Raw genomic sequence first — 19,638 nt, forward strand, 5'->3', positions numbered from 1 at the left:
ACCCGCACATACGATCATGTCATATGGATATTGGCGTCACGCTGTTTCTCACAACAGGTTTTATCTCCTCTTTAGGGAAACCACAGAGTCTACTGTAATGACACCTATTCATCAAAATTAACGCTGTGGATTTTAACGAGTGTTTCATATCAAAACGCTCCGGCTGCATTAATGACTTCAATAAATTACACCCTGCCACCGATGTATCTTATATGTGTTGAACAATTACACCGTGCCTGAGTGAGAAATGAGGAGCTACGGGCCGAATGGTGTTTTAAATACTGTCATTACGGAGCAGCAAATGGGCCGAGTGTGCTGCAAATGTCACGAAGAACCGGAGCATGGGAACCAGGAGAACCATGGCCCATATATACCCTGTAGAACCGAATGTGTGTGGAGATAACTCGTCACAGATTGGGTTCTAGGGGAGTCTATGGGTCGTGACTAAACATCCGAACAGCTCTGTGTGGAATTGAAGAAGGTTTGCAGAGTGTTAAAGTGGTTTGTGAAGCTAATAATGAAACTCTGCATCAAAATTAGGACATACAAGCAAAATTTGGCTGTATTTACTCTTGTTTCAAATGTGGCTTTGATTCATTTTGGTCAGATTTGATCAGTGTAAACAGGCCAAGTTTAAAATTCTGCTATTTATGAGTATGAGTAGTGTTCACCAAGGTCAAATACAAATAATTATGATATATTGTATTTAAAACGTTACTCAAGATTATTTGGATGGTTTTAGGCCTTTCGCGAAAACAACATTTTAAGTGCGATATATCAAAATATCCCGGAAAAGGATCATATTTAAAGTACTTTATGACGCTGACAGAATCCCAGTAAACCTGAGGCTAATATACCTCTGTTTATCTTTGAAAAAAAATGAGCGGCAACAAATGCAAAGAAAATGTTCACAGGATAAATATTGTATTTATTTATTGAACAATAAGTCGATAAAGTTATTGTGACTGGCCTATAAAGAATCGCTTCACCGATACTATCCAATTCCAATAATTAAACTATATCGAAACAAAATACTGATTTGAAACATCAATACTGGGAAGAAAAAAAATCACATAAATGGGACAATTTGGATTTTCCTTGAATAGTCTTAAAATAGCTTAACCTGAGAAGAAATCTTAAAGAAAGGATGAAATAGAATATATGTTGTTGTTTTTTTGCATTGTAATCGCCATGTAGTATTGAGCCTTTCCCTTAGTATTGCAGTTGTCATTGTATACAAATGCTGTTTATTAAAAATACTGCATTTTCTATTGGTGTCTTTAAAATGTCTGATTCAACGTTACCCATGTTTGTATTAAAAGCAACACTCACACGCAATTTACACATTTTTAACGCAACTTTTTTTTTTTCTAACTGAAAAAAACATGGGAAACCAATAACAGCTGATCAGAAGTGTGACATATAAGGCGTTTGCACATTTCAAGACAACAAAACCTGCAGTATCAGCCTCAGAAACCCCAAATGCATCGCGGATCAAACAGGTTCAACCCATTTAGCTCTTTCACTGAGCCCTGCCAAGACCTTAGATTAAACCGTCTTTACCAAAAGCTAATATTACAACACGTTTGGCCCGAGCACCTCCTGGAGCAGCTGCTGTCAAAAAAAAAAAAGAGATCCTCGTGAAATCCCGGACCCACTCCTCCTGGGATGTATAACCTAGCTACACGGATCATTCTCATCTCCTGTCATTTATCTTCACGCAGAGAAAGAGGAGCTGCGTTGTGCCAAATGCGTAAAGGGGGTTATCCTATTGGCATTACGCATTCTGTTCGTGCGTTGGCATTGATTAAACCTCTATCACATTATTTCTCCTCATTTCTCCAACGTCTTGGCACGTCTCTGTTCACGTCGGTGTCATTTTTTACGCGTTTGGGGCCGTGTGAAGGCCGAGTCATCGGCGGACACCTCGATCTGACCCCTGCGTAACAAAGCCATCCACAACTAGTCACTGTCTGGCACTCTTTATGCGCTTTCTTCAATTCAACTGGACCGACGCCTTTTGGTTGCCACACACAAGGCCAAATATGACCCAAGTCGTTCAATACGGGCCAGATTAATTTTTCAGAAAAAGGACCATCTGGGTGGGGGGTTCAACTCAGGCCGCAAAAAGTCATAAATTACAGTCCTCGGCGCGCTTCTTCAATAGGTGCTGCTCGGAGTGGGTGGGGGATGCGCGCGGATAGACAGATTTATAGAGGGACTTGAGTTATGTCTCAGATAAACAATGGTCGGATTACGGTCCATTCGTTTGGCTTAAGAGCGTCACAAACATGAAAACATCAGTCAATAAAAAGAAAAGTGGCCAAATGTGACTCTAAAGAAAAGCACTGCCGCACCAAAATGGGAAACAATGTGATTATATTTACGATTAAACGCGACTGAACTGAATATACATGTCTTGGCGTCATCAAGCCTCTCTATGTAAGGAATGGGCTTTATGTCTTATGGAGAAGTTACGGCTGCAACGATTACTCGACCAATCGTTACTAGTTCACCATATTTTTTAAAAACTTGTATTATTTTGATAATTTCGATGGTTATGTGAATAAACACATACGGAAAAGCCTTTTTATAACAAAGAAAGCGGCATTATTAAACCAAAATGTCTTTGTATTAATGTTACTATTTCTTATATTCCAAATATTCTCTATCTAGAAGTTTTATCATTATAAATTTCAACCTGCATTTGTTTAAAATGTTACAAGTCTCAATGCACAATAGAAATAATCGCTGACTATAGTCGACTACTAAAATAATCGTTAGTTGCTGTTTTGCGTAATAGTTGTGATAATTGATCATATATGTCATTTAATTGATCAAAATCCACCAATATTCCGGGTTATTTGTGCAAAATTGGAGATGCATATTCATACTGCGAATACGCGCTCTGGCCAGTCACTTTTAGTTCTTATTGTGTCGTTGAGAAATAGGCCTGACACATTGTAAATATTCGGGTTGGATATTTCCACTGTGTCCTTTTAAAAGTCCATTAAGGCTGTTGTTGTGTGAGCGCGGATCAGATGAGCCTTTTCCAGCAGCACGTCTTCATTAGCTCCATATAATGAACATTTTTCCCTCAAATTATCCCATTACATGAGACATAAACAAGGCGAAGTGCCGCTTCTGATTGGCCAGCCTCGGGGTCACGTGCCCCGCGTGGCTGTCCGTCTATTTGACAGCCTCAGGATGGCTTGATGCCAGAGGGGGGAAAAGAGACAGAGAGAGGGGAGAGAAAGAAAAATTAGTATTCTCGTGCTAGCCTCGCTATAAATCAATCATGGAGTCGTACGTGGTGAGCTGTAAATACGCTGAGCCGCAGTTCCCGCCTTGTGAAGAAGATTACAGTAATTTTAGTGACCAAGGGGGGTATTACAACAACCCTCCGGACAGTGGTACTTATGGAGGGGGCTATCAGTCCGGCGTGCACCCCCCTCCACCTCCGTACACACCACAACAAGCCGCCTATGTCCACTCTGTGCAGGGCCCGCTCCGGGAGGACCAGGGCAAGGAGCAGCATCCGACTGGACACTTCCCCGGATTCACGGAGCAGGAGCGAGTGGCCAAGGAGGGCTACCTGCAGTGTGAGGCCTGGATGACGTGCTCCAAGCCCGTTCAGGTGCAGAGGAAGGCGGGCTGCCTGGTGAAAGACAAGCCGCCTATCGTGGTGTATCCCTGGATGAAGAAGGTGCATGTGGCGCACGGTAAGTGTCTGACTCGAGGCCCGGCTGTTTCATCTGCGCTTAACTGCACATTTGCATTTCTATTTGGGGTCGGAATTATTTATGATCTTAGTGAAAGTCAGAGAGAGTTATTGCCCCATAAAGTTTTATAGCTCTGGCCAAACGTACGTGTGTATACGTGTGTATGTATGTGTGTGTGTGTGTGTGTGTATGTGTGTGTGTCAAAGCTGGAGGTGTTGTGATGGTGCAGCTTCAAAAGTTCACATGGCTTGTTGAACATTTGCTGCTTACAGATTTAGTGCAGCTCAGGGCGATAATTACCTTCCAAACTAATAGACAGAAAAGCATTCACTCTTAATGAAACGGTAATGATGATGTCCGGTCTCATTTTCTATCTCCATCTCCGTGCAGTGAACCCAAACCACATGGGTCCGGAGCCCAAACGTTTACGCACGGCCTACACGCGCCAGCAGGTCCTGGAGCTGGAGAAGGAGTTCCACTTCAGCCGCTACCTCACGCGCCGCAGACGGGTGGAGGTGGCGCACACTCTCTGCCTCTCCGAGCGCCAGGTCAAGGTTTGGTTCCAGAACCGACGCATGCGCTGGAAGAAGGACCACAAGCTGCCAAACACCAAAGGACGCAAGAAGAAGGCGGCGGCAGCGGCGGCGGAGAGCAGCGGAGGCGTGGAGCGGGAGAAGGCCGTCATCACGGTCTGAGTCGCGGTGTGAGGCTGCGGGCGCGGGTGCACAGCATGGCCCGGGGCCGCTCCGGTAGAACTCTGGTGACGCGGCGCGCGGTGCTGAGCAGGAGAGGCAGACTAGGCTTTTGAACATTGTTACTTTTACTTTATCTTTACATGTACGTGTCATATCGATATTTAGCCTTGAAGTTGCATCAGAATATTTTTCTATTTGATTTCATGATGAATGTCTTCCATTTAGTGCTGCAGGTCACGTGACACGACGGGATGTCAAAGAGTATTCGGTGAATTGATTATCGTGATTATTCAGGACACAATAAGAATCAAACAATAATAATCATTGCCATTTTAGAAGCACTGATCATGTGAAAAGTGTTGATCTGGACAATTTGAAAGAGAGAAAATGTAAGATTTCACTGTTGTTCGGTCATGGTGCCAACAATCGTGAATTATGTTTCTTCTCACAATAATCGTAACACTAGAATTTGATATCATGACATCCCAAGTGACAGGACAGGTCCAAAATAAAATAGGTTGACCATATCTCCATTTGAAAATTAGAATCAAGTGGCCACTTTTTTATCATTATATTTTCTTTTTTATAAAGACGCACATACATTTATCAGCAGGTCTATGAGAGTAAAAAAATAATAATTTGGAAATATGGTCATCCTAAATTAATATTTACCAACTCAAAAGCCAAAAGCAAAGTCGCCAAACTCCCATCTGACGTGAAAAGAATGAGAGGTGGAATTTTGGACAAAACAGGGTTTGATTTCTACAGGGTAAACTAACACACGTACAGGGTTTTTCTATGAGCTACCTAGACCTGAGTAATTTATGAACACGAAAAGAATGTTGCTCCCACAAACTGGCGCTAAGGAAAACACGACCAAACGACCCGAGACTGCACCAAATGCTGCGCCCTGCACTGTACAAAGACTATTTATGTTACACACACACCGGACTGAGCAGGACGGGTATTTCTCACAAGAAAAAAACAACAACTTTGCGTTTGGGAATGTTTTTACGCACGAGATACAAAGAAAAACAAGTTCTTTAAGAGGTTTGATTTGGCACAGTTATTATTTCCCCATCATTCCGTTCTCAGGGTTTACATGGTTTTATTCATGAACATCTTTTTCCTGGAGCTGTTTACAGAGCAACGAGAGCTTTAAAAAATTCTCTCAAAATGGCACCATTTAGCTTTGCATTCCAGTTTATTATGCTATTGTGTTATTATTAGTCTACGCCAGTACTTATTTTATGTGTCTGAATTATTATTAGACGTGTATTTTATTCTTAGTATGCATCATTATTGTTTTTGTTTGAGCAGATTTTATATGTGAAAATGTTTTTGATACTAGAAGAAACAATAAAAACACAAGTTGTGCTAAGTTTCGTGTTTTTCTGTTCCTTTTTGTCGGGTTGTGTGGTGCGCGCTATTGATTTGCAGCAAGGAAAATCCATTGTACCCTTTAGCCAAGAGTGAGCATCTGTGCCATAATAGATCTCTGTCCCAGCTACAAATCACTTGGGCCTAAGGTCGATGGAAGGAAGGAAGGTAACACCAATACAACATTAGATCTGCTGCAGGTTTAATATAAATGCGACGACATTATCTCCCGGGGGCTTCACCAGTGATCAGAATAAACCCACAATTTCATTAAATGCACTGTAGGCTGAGCAATTTTACGAAATAATAAAAAATCTAACTGCATGTTTTCTCATAAGCAATGCAATTGTGATTCGATTTGCGATTTGTGTTTTGATTGTTCAGTTCAACGGTCACATTTGAAACACATTGACATATGGGAGAAGACGTTAATATGAGCTGATAAACATTATAGAATCACGTACATTGCAGAGGCATGTTTTATACATAATAAGGCAGGATATGTCTGGTTTGTAGAGGAAATTGCGTGCCATTTGGTAAGTGTGACCATTCAAATAGCAATTTCTATTTGATTTCGACATATCTTACGGCATTAAAATGCATTAGAGGCGTCATGAGAACATCTGAACATAAAACTACACCCAAATGACGTTTCCTTTCATGCAAGTGCTTACATTTTCAACTATATCACAAGTTCAAAATGATATACACGATTTATGGACAGCTTATTACGGATGGCTTTTTACAAAAACGCACATTGCCTCAAGACATATACGTGGCATATAGACGAGCACATTACACCACGTTCCCAATTACACTCCAATATCATGTCCTTTTACGCATACTTTACGCACAGTTTGCAGCATTTCCCGCTTTTTCTAAACGCACATACAATAATACAGATATGTCACATGTATATTGGGAAACTTCATTATAATGTCACACAACACAACACACACACACACACACACACACACACACACAGAGGCCATGTGCGCGGTGGACGTCGAGGGAAATGAGCGCTGAGAGCAGTAATTGGTGGCTTCCGTGGGAGACTCAGTTCAGGCCGGAGCAGCGCTGACAGAGACATATCTATCCCCCACTGCAGTGCCACAACAAGCGCATCTACGTGTGTTTAGTAAGACGTGGTGAAGAGAAGGCAGCAGCCACCGCAGTGCAAGCATAGCCTATTCATTACGTAAAACAAAAAATGAAATTTAAAGTAGGATGAAGGCTATGATGAGGAATATAGATAAACCTGGTTGGATAGATTGGAACCAAACACATAAGCAGATGCAGATACATCCTCAGCATCAGTAACACAGGACTGGACTGCGAGCAGTGCAAAAACAAGGACGTCATCTGGTGGAAGTATACGAAACTGCAGTCCTTCATCTGTATAACCAACAAAGGTATTATAATGTTTGTATATGACAATAGCATTGATTTGCTTTTTAGAATTATGTATTGATTACATTTTGAAACATGCTCCGGAGTAGATAGAAATATATAACAAAGCGATGCATGGTGACAACAATGCCCCCACCATGGACACAATACATGGATATCTCTGGAACAGTCCTTGCAGCTGGGAAAAAGGCCCTCACAAAAAGATGGATGACACAAACTGCTCTGACGACAAGACCTGGACTTATATTATAACTGGCATATGCACAATGGAAAAAAATAACTTCTGGACTACACTTGAAAATAGACAAAATTAACAGACAATGGACAAAATGGGATTTTTATTTTGGACTCAATAGGATTTATTCCTTCTTTACGTTGGGTGCTGCCCTCTTATTGCCTGATTTGGTCCCCTATGTTTTTTTTTTTTTAAATAAATACATAAATAAAAGAATGATGACTCATTTGTTTTCACACACACACACCCCCACACACACACCCACACACACACACACACACACACACACACCCACACACACACACACACACACACACACACACACCCACACACACACACACACGCACACACACACACACACACACACATTTTTTTATATATGCTTTACATAAGCATAATATGCTTTGTATCGTAATGTATTATCACGTAATGTATTATGTAGTCACTATATTATTACAGTTTATTACGATTGAATAAACACTCAAATCTAAAGTTTTGCCCAATTATCAAAACCTTACACTCAAGGAGCCAAACTCTCCCTCAGATTTGCACCACTGTAAACACAATAAGTCAGTTCACACTTTGTGCAAAACAATACACACAGTGATTTACAACACTCAACACACTTGTATGTATTTAGACACAGAAGTTTATCAAGATGTCACTTTCTTGCAATTCTAAAGCACTGACTGTCAAATGACCACACCCATTGATTGAACACTGTCATCAGGCGCGCAAACACAAGATCGCTTAATTGTAGACACACCGATCAGGTTTAAGCACTATAAAAATGCAGCAGGTGAGTTCACCAAACTGAAACAAAGTGGAAGGAAGAGGAAGAGGAAGAGTGAAGATGAGAAGGGGAATCAGAGGAGGAGAAGAAGAAGGAGGCAGAGGCCATGCCAGAGGCTGTGCCAGAGGTAGAGGTGGAGGTGGAGGTCGAGGAAGAGGAAGACTTCAAGCAGGAGGAGGTGAAGCTGAAAGGAGAAGAGGTCCAACTGTACTGTGTTTTCTTTTTTGGGGAGTTCTTCTTTTTGTACTGGATAAAATGTAATGTTCATGAAAACTGGGAAATGTTTTTTTTTGCCATGTTGGCTTGAGTATATGAAAAATAATAAATGACACTGTCAACAGCATTAGTCTTGTTTCCTGTGTGGTGTCTACAGTAACACACACAAGTGTGTTTAGTGTTCACTGTGTGTGATGTTTTGCACAAAGTGTGAGCAGATATTGTGTTTACAGTTCAATCCGAGCGATGTTTTGCAAATTCACTGTGTACTTCACCCACACGACTCTGTGCACTTAGAAGCAGAATTAGCCGAAAGTGTTTAAGGTTTTCAACAGCAGTGTGTAACTGGTGTGTAACTGGTGTGTAACTGATGTGTAACTGGTGTGTAACTGATGTGTAACTGGTGTGTAACTGGTGTGTAACTGGTGCAAACATAGTATGCAACGTGTGTGTTTCATATGGTAAAAAAATATGGTTTTGATAAATTAGTGTAGAGTTTTTACAAGAGTGTTTCCTTTTGCAAAGGAGCTAAGGTGTTTTGCTAATTGGGTTTGTGGTTTTGCTAAATAAAACAAAACAATCAAAATTGTGTTTATTCAATCGTAAAAAACTGTAACTATAACTATTCTACACACTGGCCACATCGGCGGAACCTTAGACGGTAGTGTGTGTGCTCTCGGGGACACAGATCCAGGACGGACCAGCTGGAGTCAGTAGATCAGCATTTGCCCTTAAACTTGCTTGTCCTTTTATACCTTATCTTCTTGTGGTTTGGACTGATCTTCCTCAGCACCATGTCTCTGGCGGCTGAGGCGTTCGTGTCGCAGATGGCAGGTAACGTGTTTGGACCTTGTGTTTCAGCAGAATCAACACTAAACTAGCTCATGATTTCAGTGCTGTCCTGCTTTACCCAACAGCACTATTATGATCTGCCATTGTCATTTTAAGCGTCTAATCCAGAAGTGCAACGATGGGACAGAATATACGGTGTAAATCATTTATTCTCATTATAATCAGCTCATTTTTTCTACTGTTTGGGGTTTCAGACTTGCAAACATAAACGAGCAGTCTCGGATAAAAATGAAAATCTTCAGTCTGCTGGAAAAGTGTGTGTTTTACTCCATGAATACATTAGCATATATTTGTGTTTATTTTGTTGACATTCTGCAACCAAACCGAGTTAGAGCCAAAATGGCGACGTCTCCTTCTGTGGTTTAGCAGTGTAATTTCCCCCCGCGTTGTGCGCCCTCTTGTGGATGAAAAGTGCCTTGAGAGCTACTTTTGCAAAACGCCAGAGAGCTAAAAGCAAAGATGTACCAGACTTTTACTTGTAGCATGTGATAAATCAAATCTGATTCATTCAGCGTCATAATTCAAACAAATGTGAAGAATAAAAAAATGTATACTTACAGAATAAATAAAAGGTCTTTCGTAACATTCTGTGACATGGTCCAATCTAAGGCTACCAGTTAATGTATTAATTGCGACTAATCTGTGATAGAATTGAGACGGCCCTGGCCTTGTTTTTACACCTCTATGTTTAACCGCTCTCGTGCTTGTGTTTTGTCGGGCTGAGCAGCTGCTGAACCCTGGCCTGAGAGTGCGACACTGTACCAGCCTCTCAAGGGTAAGATCCTAACCTGACCTGACCTGAAGATGTGACCTGAAGACCACTGGGAAAAACACATCTTAATGTTTGTCTTTTCTTTCACAGATGAGCAGATTCTACTGTCGGACTGTGCGTCGTCGCTGGCAGTTCAGGTGAAGTTTGGGCTGAAAACACACGGACCCTGACACCGGACCCTGACACCGGACCCTGACACCGGACCCTGACACCGGACCCTGACACCGGACCCTGACACCGGACCCTGACACCGGACCCTGACACCGGACCCATTTGGCAAACAATTTCTTTCTTTTTGTGTCTAGAACTAAGCATGCCATTTTTTTATTTTATTTAAATTTGTCTAAAAAAACAACAACTACAAATGACATCCAATGTTCAGGACGCTTTTGAGTTTAAATGTTTTATTACATTTCCAAAAAATAACTAATAGATATGTTAAAGGTACAGGAGTACTTCTTATAAACCATTCTGAAAAGTGGTTGGACGAAGCAAACAATTATTCTCCCCTATATTAAAATACTAAAATGGTAACTGGTCGCTCTTACAGTGCTTTTCCACTACTGCTTATTCTAATTTACTTGTAAATACTTTTGCACTATTAAGCTCCAAAATACAAACTAAATGGCTGCATTTTTGAGTTTGGGGGTGCCTGATTTTCACACTGCTAAACTGAAGTATGTATTAAACTCAGCCTAACTTTTGAACCTTTATTTCAGACTGAGCAGTGAAACTCTGATTGTCGGTAGATTCCAAAGATACAAGCTGATATTTGACACTTAAAATTACTGACTCTCAATCTTTATTCACATAAGATATTTGACCACATATTTGACCACATCTAGACTAATAAGCTTGTGTCTAACATTCATCTAAGACTTGTTCTGCTTGTTCACGCAGGCTTACCTGAGGATGTGTGGACTTCCTGTGCAAGTGGTTTGTAAAGCCAATGCAGAGTTTATGTCTCCCTCTGGTGTGTAGCCACGTGAAAACCATTCATTTACCACATGAAACATGACCCACACTTTGCTGACCAGCTTTAATCCTCTGCTGTAGGTAAGATTCCCTTCATCCACGTTGGAAACCAGGTGGTGTCTGAGCTCGGACCAATAGTGCAGTTCACCAAAGCCAAGGTGAGAGTCACATAAGTATTGATACACAAATACTAGTGGGCACTAAAACTAGTATGGAGACTAAATCCTCATTTGAAGTATCAATGCTTAAAAAATATGACAAGTTTAGCTCCTCTGAATTGTTTCACATGGTCGTTATCGATATCAGAACCACACGGTTGTAGTAAAGGAAGGACTATTTTGTGTTGAAACGTGAAACTTTGATAGATAATAATTTCAACAGTATTACGGTTATCGGTTGGAATTGTTATTTGTGTTATTGTACCTAATTCTACATATTTGATCTTGAACTCCTCCTCCAGCTCATCGTGATCATCCTCGTGTACATATGATTGTATAAAGCTTCTTGAGTCTCTGATCAGGGTTGTGTGTTTGTATTATGTTTGTATTTGTGACTTCCTGTTTGTGGTCGCAGGGCCACTCCCTCAGTGACGGCCTAGATGACGTGCAGAGGGCTGAGATGAAGGCCTACATGGAGCTGGTCAATAACATGCTACTCACAGCAGAGGTACATGTGTTTAGTCTCTGCATGTTTGAGGCTCCAGTGCCCGCAACATTCCTGTTTTCACCTACCCCCTATCCCCGCCCACACCCCTGTACATAGTTGTGATTATTACAAATATTTCATCATAAACACAAAGTTCAGGGATGCTTTGTAATCATTTTGTCAACAATAAAGTGAGGTAAAGGAAAGTTCTGCATTTTAGTGGGAAGTTAATGAACCTGTTCCTATTACTAAGCTATTTTGTATCAATTTTCCATTTTACAATGAACAAAATGTATGTTATAGTTCAATAATAAGTACCTGAAAAAAACAATATGTCTCCTTTAACCTTAAAACATCCCAATGACGCATAATAATAATAATAATAATAATAATAATAATAATAATAATAATAATAATAATAATAATAATAATAATAATAATAATAATAATAATAATAATAATAATAATAATAATAATAATAATAATAATAATAATAATAATAATAATAATATAGTCCTTTTATTACTACCATGGCAACAGAAAGTCCTAGATTTGGACCTGGTTTAGTTCAGATCTGTGGAGAGGCGACCCTGCTCACAGTAAGAATGCATGCAGTGCTGGAAAGGAAAAGTACTGTTCTTAACATATTTAGGTATATGTATTCAGTACATTCGACAGTGTTACTTCTACTACATCTGAGAGCAGGTCGTTTTACTCCACTGCCTTTTTGAACTGAAAAGTAAAAAGGTTTGACAAAAAATATAGAAATAAAAATGATTATTAAAAGTGAAAATTGTTGGTTCAGTAGCTTCCTTTGACCATAAATCTGTACAATAATTCATCAAGATCACGTCATTAAGTATTTTTAGGTTTTAAGTTGTAAATATGCTACTTTTATTTATATTACTTGCAATAATTTGACACCTGTATCTGTACTTTTACTTAAGTAACAGAATTGACTGCTTCTTCCACCACTTTATGTTTGTCAAGATGTTTCGGCACCTGTAATTGTATAAATGTTAATGCCATACACATGACTCCTCCTCCTCACCAGAAACAATGACTTTAATAAAAGCCCCTCTTCTTTCCTTTACAGTTGTATATTCAGTGGTGTGACGATGCCACAGCCGCAGAGGTACGGAAACACATGCATTTATTATTACTTCTGATGTTGCAGTGCCAGATTCTTAGGTTTGGTTGCTCCTGTAGATCACACGTCCCAGGTACAGCAGCCCGTACTCGTGGCCCCTGTGCCTGGCCCTGGCCTATCAGAAGCAGTGGGAGGTCCGGAAGAAGATGAACGCCATTGGCTGGGGAGGGAAGTCCTTGGATCAGGTTAGATCAACGACACTTAAAAGATATGATTGAAAGTATGGCACATGATGATGGATACTTGGGGAGATGCAGCAAGAAAAGCAGCCATAAGGGCCAGTTTGAAGCATTTTCCCTCTCTTCTGTTTGCTTTTATTTTGTATTACGTTAAAACAATGACAAATGCACATATAAAGAAAGTGTGTGTCGTGTCAGGTGTTTGAGGACGTGAGCCAGTGCTGCCAGGCTCTGTCTCAACGACTTGGGACACAACCGTTCTTCTTCAACAAACAGTAAGTTCTCTCTCTGGTTTCTATAAGAGTTTTTGTGAGATTTCTTCATATTCATAGCACCCTCTTGTGGTCAAATGTAAACTAGATATGTGACAATGGCAAAACGAGTCAAATACATCTGACATACATTTCTGAAAAACATTTTTAAAGATCGAGTTGTTTGAATGTCATGAATGTCAGTTGAGAATTCTTAATGGAAAGCTTAAAACAGTTGTTTATTATCCAGGGTTTACAGAGATTGTATTGTGCATGTTTTTTCCAGGTTGTATTGAACTATAACATAAGTACATCATCATTTTACATTTTGCACATTGTAAACTGCAATATTGATCTAAAGCAACTTCGTAATAGAAATGGGACAATTTGTTTTTCCTGTTGAACTGACATGAGCATTTTCACAATTTGACTGTAACAAGCAGCAGATTGTTTTGTGCTTTTATTCATGATAAATGACAACTCAACATGACTGAGTTTTCATTTTTATAAAACTAAGTACAGGGATGTGGGCGAGGCTAGGGGGTGGGTGAAAACAGGACTTAATTCAAACATGCAGGAACCAATCAAAATACAACTTTGAGTTAACTAATGATGCAGAAACACTGTTGTAACGAGGTTAAAAGATAATTTACATTGATTTCCCCTTTTCAAAAAACAAAAACAAAATGGTGTCATTATTGCTGTTGTACATAGTACTAAATTACAATAATATAATGATAAATAATAAGTAAAGAAATACACAGTGTGAATAGTTAAAGGCGTGGTCTTACATAAGCTACAGCGCTGAACAGAATGTCCTGTGTCTCTGTCTCGTAGGCCCACTGAACTGGACGCCTTAGTGTTTGGTCACCTGTTCACCATCCTGACCACCAGACTGACCAGCGCCGAGCTCGCCGAGAGGGTCAAGGGCTACAGCAACCTGCTGTCCTTCTGCCGCCGCATCGAACAGACATACTTCGAGGACAAGTCATCCTGAAGCCCCCCCGAGTCCTCCCCCCCCAAGTCCTCTCCCCGAGTCCGTCCCCCCCCCGTCCCCCCGAGTCCTCCTCCCCCCCAAGTCCTCTCCCCGAGTCCTCTCCCCCGAGTCCTCCACGAGTCCTCCTCAGAGTTTCTGAAGAACCCCCTGGTCGTTCCTCCTCTCGTCTTCGTCAGATCTTCTCCTCTGACTCCACATTGTGTCATTCCCTCACAGTACATTTTCTGTCCTCACTCTTTTTTTGAGCCTGTAAAATGTTGCACGTTGCTTTTCTTTTTAAAAGTATAAGATGTACACAAATTATTTCTTTTGATAGGCACACTAGCTCAGGGGCCTCAAACCTGCGGCTCAGGGACAGGTTCTGACCAGGTTCTGACCAGGTTCTGACCAGGTTCTGACCAGGTTCTGACCAGGTTCTGGCCCTCAGAGTCAGAGTCATGTTAATGTTGCTTGTTTGGCTCAAAAGTAACATGACATTTGACAGTTTCACATTCGTGATACAAAAGACTCCTGAGACCCCTGGACTCATAGAAGGGGCACCACGTGGTATTTGAATATAGTGGATAGATTAGTAACACTCACACGCACCATTTTTAAATTGTATTTTTGTAAATTCCTTGGCCTGGTCAGACGTTTTATTCTGCTAATTGTCTTGGTACCACTTTATAATAACTAGCATTAACTAAAACTTAAATCATAACAAATAGTTTATTAAGAATTATTCAAGCTTCATAATAAGTAGTTACTAAGCCTGAATTACGTCTTTGTTCATGCCTTTATTAAGGTGCAGTTATTATAAAGGGTTTGTTTTTTTTCCTTTTACTTTTAGGACATGAAAGTATTGAACGTGCCATCAGATTATTTTTAGTAATTTAATTTAGTTGGAAGAGAACAAAGACAAAGCGAGCAGGTTTGAGGACCAGGCCATGGAACAGGTTTTAAAATAACAACTTTTATTTTATTTTTTTTAAACCTCAACTGGATTTATTTTGGAAGGAATATATAAGTGGCTTATATATACTGCCAGCCTGTATTTATGCAAAGCGCCATGAACATGATGAGAGATGTTGTATGTGTAAATGGGAAGTGCCTCCATTAAACAGACACTGGACGACAAGGACCTCTGCGTATTGCTTATTTTTTATTTATGTTGTGCCAAGTTTAGCAAAAAATAACTATATCTAATTTTAAAACCATAACTATTTTATCACCTGTTAGTTAATTACTTCTGGTGGATGCTGATATGAATATAGATGATGCGGTGTAGACCATCTTGTTATTGAAAGAGCAGCAAAATTCTAATAAAGAATGTAAAAACTAGGCCAGAAAGATGATGAATGTTTTTGTTTTCCTAATAATGCAGAAAATTCTCTCTGAATTATAAAAAATAATACTCATCCTAAAAACACTACACTTGTCTATATTTTACGTAGAATTCATGTTTAAGTCAATACACGACCACCACATGGACACAAGCAGAGGGATGTGGGCGGGGATATGTGGTAGGTGAAAACAGGACTTTTCTGAGCACTGGAGCAGTTGCAGGACAATACAGGACAAAATACAACTTTGAATAAAATATTGAGGAGGCAACATTGTGCATAATGTGTCCCCTTTAATACAGAAGGAGCTTGCAAAAAGTCATATCATTAAAATGCAGATTTCTGTGCTGCACCTTGACATATTTCAGAAAATTCAGGAATTGCATGACTTTGGTGATGCAGGGCAGTGGTGAGACACACTTGGCCTCCTGATGTGCTTGAGGTCATGTGGACACGCTCATGGGGCTCCTCACCCCTCCACGGCCTCTCTCTGCCTCAGGGTCAGTCATGAGCATGTGCTGTGACCCTGTGCACCGTCTGAGCGATGGACAGCCTGCTCATTACTCTGCTCCGTGCTTAGACAGGCAGACTAAACAGAGCACATGTCCGCTCAAGTCTGTGCCCTTCAGACCATTTGTGACCCCGGGCCCCGCTAAGAGCTAATGGGCCCCGGACACAGCGCTGGGACCCAGATGTGACACACTGTTGGGTGGGTAAGGAGTTCAGAATTCACTTCACTAGATAAAAGAGCAATGTGAGTTCACCAGATACTTAAAAAATAAGTATCGGTGCGGACAGGCCCAGTGTGGACAGGCCCGGTGTGGACGGGCCCGGTGCGGACAGGCCCAGTGTGGACAGGCCCGGTGTGGACGGGCCCGGTGTGGACGGGCCTGGTGTGGACGGGCCCAGTGTGGACAGTCCTGGTGTGGACAGGCCCAGTGTGGACAGTGGACAGGCCCGGTGTGGACAGACCTGGTGTGGACAGTGGACATACCCAGTGTGGACGGGCCCGGTGTGGACAGGCCTTGTGCGAGTGGTAAGAGTGCCCCTCCCCTGTATGCAGCTCATGACATTAATTAGGGTTAGGCTGTTACACTTTATCGTCCCCGGAGAAGTGGGGCCACAGTGCAGCGTCAGATCTCTGTCAGGACTTAAAGCTGGAAAACAACCCATGCGGACACAGAGAGAGACATACAAACGTCCCAAGGCCTGGTCAGACCTGCAGGTTGAACCTTCTTGCTGTGAGACATGAGTGCCAGCCACCATCCCACCGTACAGAGACTATGATGATTACAATGTGCAGCACAGAGAGCTGAGCTAACACAAAAGCACTGTGAGGCTCTTAAAGACGAGTGCTGGTCCAAACAGCATGTAGGGAGAGCTAAATGATACTGTAGGAACAGTTTGGATTCATAAACATGATCCACAAAGCTTTCAGACACTTTTTTTTTTGGAAACTCTGCCTGTTTGTGAACTGGGTATATTTAAGAATATCCCCAGTTCACCCAGACCGGTTCACTTCAGAGCATCTTGGGCCACAGGGTCTGCTACGAGAGCAGCTGACGTCACCCAAACATAATCAATGTTTTCTTCATAATAAAATCGAATCAATAATGATTCTAAATCTTCATAAGGCAGATTTTGCCGATGCACAAAAATAATCTTTTCCAAGTTTACGTGGCTGTGAGACTAAAGCCAGCTAAAGCTAGAATAAGTCTAATAATACAGGTAAAAGCTCTCATATGACATTTATGATTTGTTTGTCCTCCAATGTCGACTGATTTGGGGAAACGAGCGTTCTGTTAAGCTGCTCCCACAGTTTGGAACCCTTTTCAAACTGAACTAAAACTTTTATCTGGTTTAATTGAGGGAGTGAGAATTCAGTACATGAACATGTGTGTTTAAGATAAGACAAGATAAGATTAGATAATCCTTTATTGAACAATATCACTTATAGGAAGTTTGAAAAACACTCTCAGTAGAAGATCTCTTATAAACAAAAACTCCTATAGACAAAACCTCCCATTTCCCAACAAGGGATGGAGGGGAAAAATAATAAAGATAAAAATAAATAAATAATAAATACCATTGCATGTGATCACGACAGTAATTGCACATGAATTGCACAGTAACTGCACATGAACAGTAATTGCACATGAATCACGACAGTAATTGCACAGTAGGACTAAAAGAGCGAGGGTGGATCAGTCTCTCACTGAAGGTGCTCTCCAGAGCGGACAGGGTGTCCTGCAGGGGGTGAGACTCATGGTCCAGCATAGATGTGAATCTAGCCAGGACCCTCCTGTCCCCCACCTCCTGCACCGAGTCCAGAGCACAGCCCAGGACGGAGCTGGACTTCTTGATGACTTTGTCCAGCTTCTTCCTCTCCCTCTCTGTGATGCTGCTGCTCCAGCAGGCCACACCATACAGGAGGGCTGATGCCACCACAGAGTCGTAGAAGGTCTTCAGGAGTGGCCCTGTCACTCCAAAAGACCTGAGTCTCCTCAGGAGGTAGAGCCGACTCTGGCTCTTCCTGTACAGTGCGTCTGTGTTATGAGTCCAGTCCAGTTTGTGGTTCAGATGAACACCCAGGTGGACTCAGGTATGAGTCCACTCTCTCAATGTCCCTTCCCTGGATGTTCACTGGTTGGGGGGCGTCTGCGGAAGTCCACCACCATCTCCTTTGTCTTCCTCGCGTTGATGAGGAGGTGGTTCCGCTGACACCAGTCCTCAAAGTCCTGCGCCAGTCCCCTGTACTCCGCATCATCGTCGTCCGTGATGAGTCCGATGATGGCAGAATCATCAGAGAACTTCTGCAGGACACAGCTGTCCGTGTCGTGTCTGAAGTGTAAAGGGTGAAGAGAAAGGGCGTGAGGACAGTGCCCTGAGGCGCCCCCACACTGCAGGTCCGAGTGTCAGACAAACAGTTCTGGGCTCTCACAAACTGGGGTCGGTCTGTGAGGTAGTCCAGGATCCACTCTGCCAGGTCATACTCCACACCAGCCGTCTCCAGCTTGTCCCTCAGGAGCAGCGGCTGGTTGGTGTTGAAGGCGCTGGAAAGATCGAAGAACAGAATCCTCACAGAGCTGCCAGGCTTTTCCAGGTGAGAGAGAGAGCGGTGCAGCAGGGAGATGACGGCGTCCTCCACTCCGATGCCAGACCGATATGCAAACTGCAGCGGGTCCATGGCTGAGCTCACGGTGGAGCGGAGGTGGTCCAGGACTAGCCGCTCCAGTGTCTTCATCAGGTGGGACGTGAGAGCCACTGGCCTGAAGCTGTTGAGGTCTTTGGGGCGCGGTGTCTTGGGCACAGGTACCAGACAGGAGGTCTTCCAGACCTGTGGTACCACCCTCAGCTTCAGGCTCATGTTGAAGACATGCTCCATAACTCCACACAGTTCATCTGCGCAGGACTTAAGGAGCCTGGGGCTGATGCCGTCAAGTCCCGCTGTCTTCCTCACTTTAATCCTCTTCAGCTCTCTCCTCACCTGTGCTGCTGTGACAGGAGTGTGTTTAAATGTAGTCCTGTTTTAATGTCTTTATATAAAGTGTGCTGTGATAAAAACACTGTACGTTAGTGCATGTGGATTTATTCATCTAAAATACACATGATCAGGAAATTATATTTGTGTGAGGTTTAGTGACGCCCCTGACAAATTCCAAGCAGTATAAAGTAATGTATTTACTGTCAAAGAACTTGTGGATAAGAGTAGTCTGGATTTACATTGCACTTATAGTTTGACAGCTTCTCAAAGCACAATGGACCCGACAGACAAGTCAATTCACTGCATTGTGGGCCTAGACTACATGTTCTCACAAATTACAGACCACAACTTACAATTTAGCAGCGACTACTTTTAGCCTAATTAAAGTGGTTTATTCCTGAGCACAAGAGCAGCTGGAGCCCTAAGACTCTGTCGGAAAAAAAACGTGGCTAGCTCAACTAGTAAGTCTCCGTACTTTCACTTGAGGAACTCAGGATCAAGTCCCCCTTGGGGCAGAATGAGCATCCATGTGGGTCCTGAGGCAAGACCCTTAGCCTGCC

At 42.0% G+C, this 19,638-nt stretch overlaps 2 protein-coding genes across 2 annotated transcripts; both read left to right on the forward strand.

Moving 5' to 3' along the window:
- The first annotated feature begins 2,965 nt into the window (after window positions 1–2,965).
- On the forward strand, window positions 2,966–5,794 carry LOC140351197 (homeobox protein Hox-D4b-like). The gene is made up of 2 exons (XM_072436935.1): window positions 2,966–3,722; window positions 4,113–5,794. The coding sequence occupies exons 1-2, from the start codon at window positions 3,299–3,301 to the stop codon at window positions 4,415–4,417; spliced, it is 729 nt and encodes a 242-aa protein (XP_072293036.1). The 5' UTR covers window positions 2,966–3,298; the 3' UTR covers window positions 4,418–5,794.
- Window positions 5,795–9,129: 3,335 nt separating this feature from the next.
- mtx2 (metaxin 2) lies at window positions 9,130–15,389 on the forward strand. Its single transcript, XM_072436936.1, has 10 exons — window positions 9,130–9,285; window positions 10,031–10,078; window positions 10,166–10,212; window positions 10,976–11,048; window positions 11,132–11,208; window positions 11,624–11,716; window positions 12,792–12,830; window positions 12,905–13,030; window positions 13,223–13,299; window positions 14,113–15,389. The coding sequence occupies exons 1-10, from the start codon at window positions 9,246–9,248 to the stop codon at window positions 14,270–14,272; spliced, it is 780 nt and encodes a 259-aa protein (XP_072293037.1). The 5' UTR covers window positions 9,130–9,245; the 3' UTR covers window positions 14,273–15,389.
- The last annotated feature ends 4,249 nt before the right edge of the window (window positions 15,390–19,638 follow it).

This window comes from Eucyclogobius newberryi, unplaced genomic scaffold (genome assembly GCF_026437365.1).
Source record: "Eucyclogobius newberryi isolate DKJ021-1_F unplaced genomic scaffold, fEucNew1.0.hap1 SCAF_8, whole genome shotgun sequence".
In the NCBI taxonomy this organism is placed as follows: domain Eukaryota; kingdom Metazoa; phylum Chordata; class Actinopteri; order Gobiiformes; family Gobiidae; genus Eucyclogobius; species Eucyclogobius newberryi.

Bases quoted from the DNA above. Each gene is read 5' to 3' on its own strand.
- LOC140351197 (XM_072436935.1), top strand. From the start codon at position 3,299: ATGGAGTCGTACGTGGTGAGCTGTAAATACGCTGAGCCGCAGTTCCCG. The intron at 3,723-4,112 runs GTAAGTGTCTGA...ATCTCCGTGCAG, and splicing joins GAAGGTGCATGTGGCGCACG to TGAACCCAAACCACATGGGT.
- mtx2 (XM_072436936.1), top strand. From the start codon at position 9,246: ATGTCTCTGGCGGCTGAGGCGTTCGTGTCGCAGATGGCAG. The intron at 10,213-10,975 runs GTGAAGTTTGGG...TTGTTCACGCAG, and splicing joins CGTCGTCGCTGGCAGTTCAG to GCTTACCTGAGGATGTGTGG. The intron at 11,209-11,623 runs GTGAGAGTCACA...TTGTGGTCGCAG, and splicing joins TGCAGTTCACCAAAGCCAAG to GGCCACTCCCTCAGTGACGG.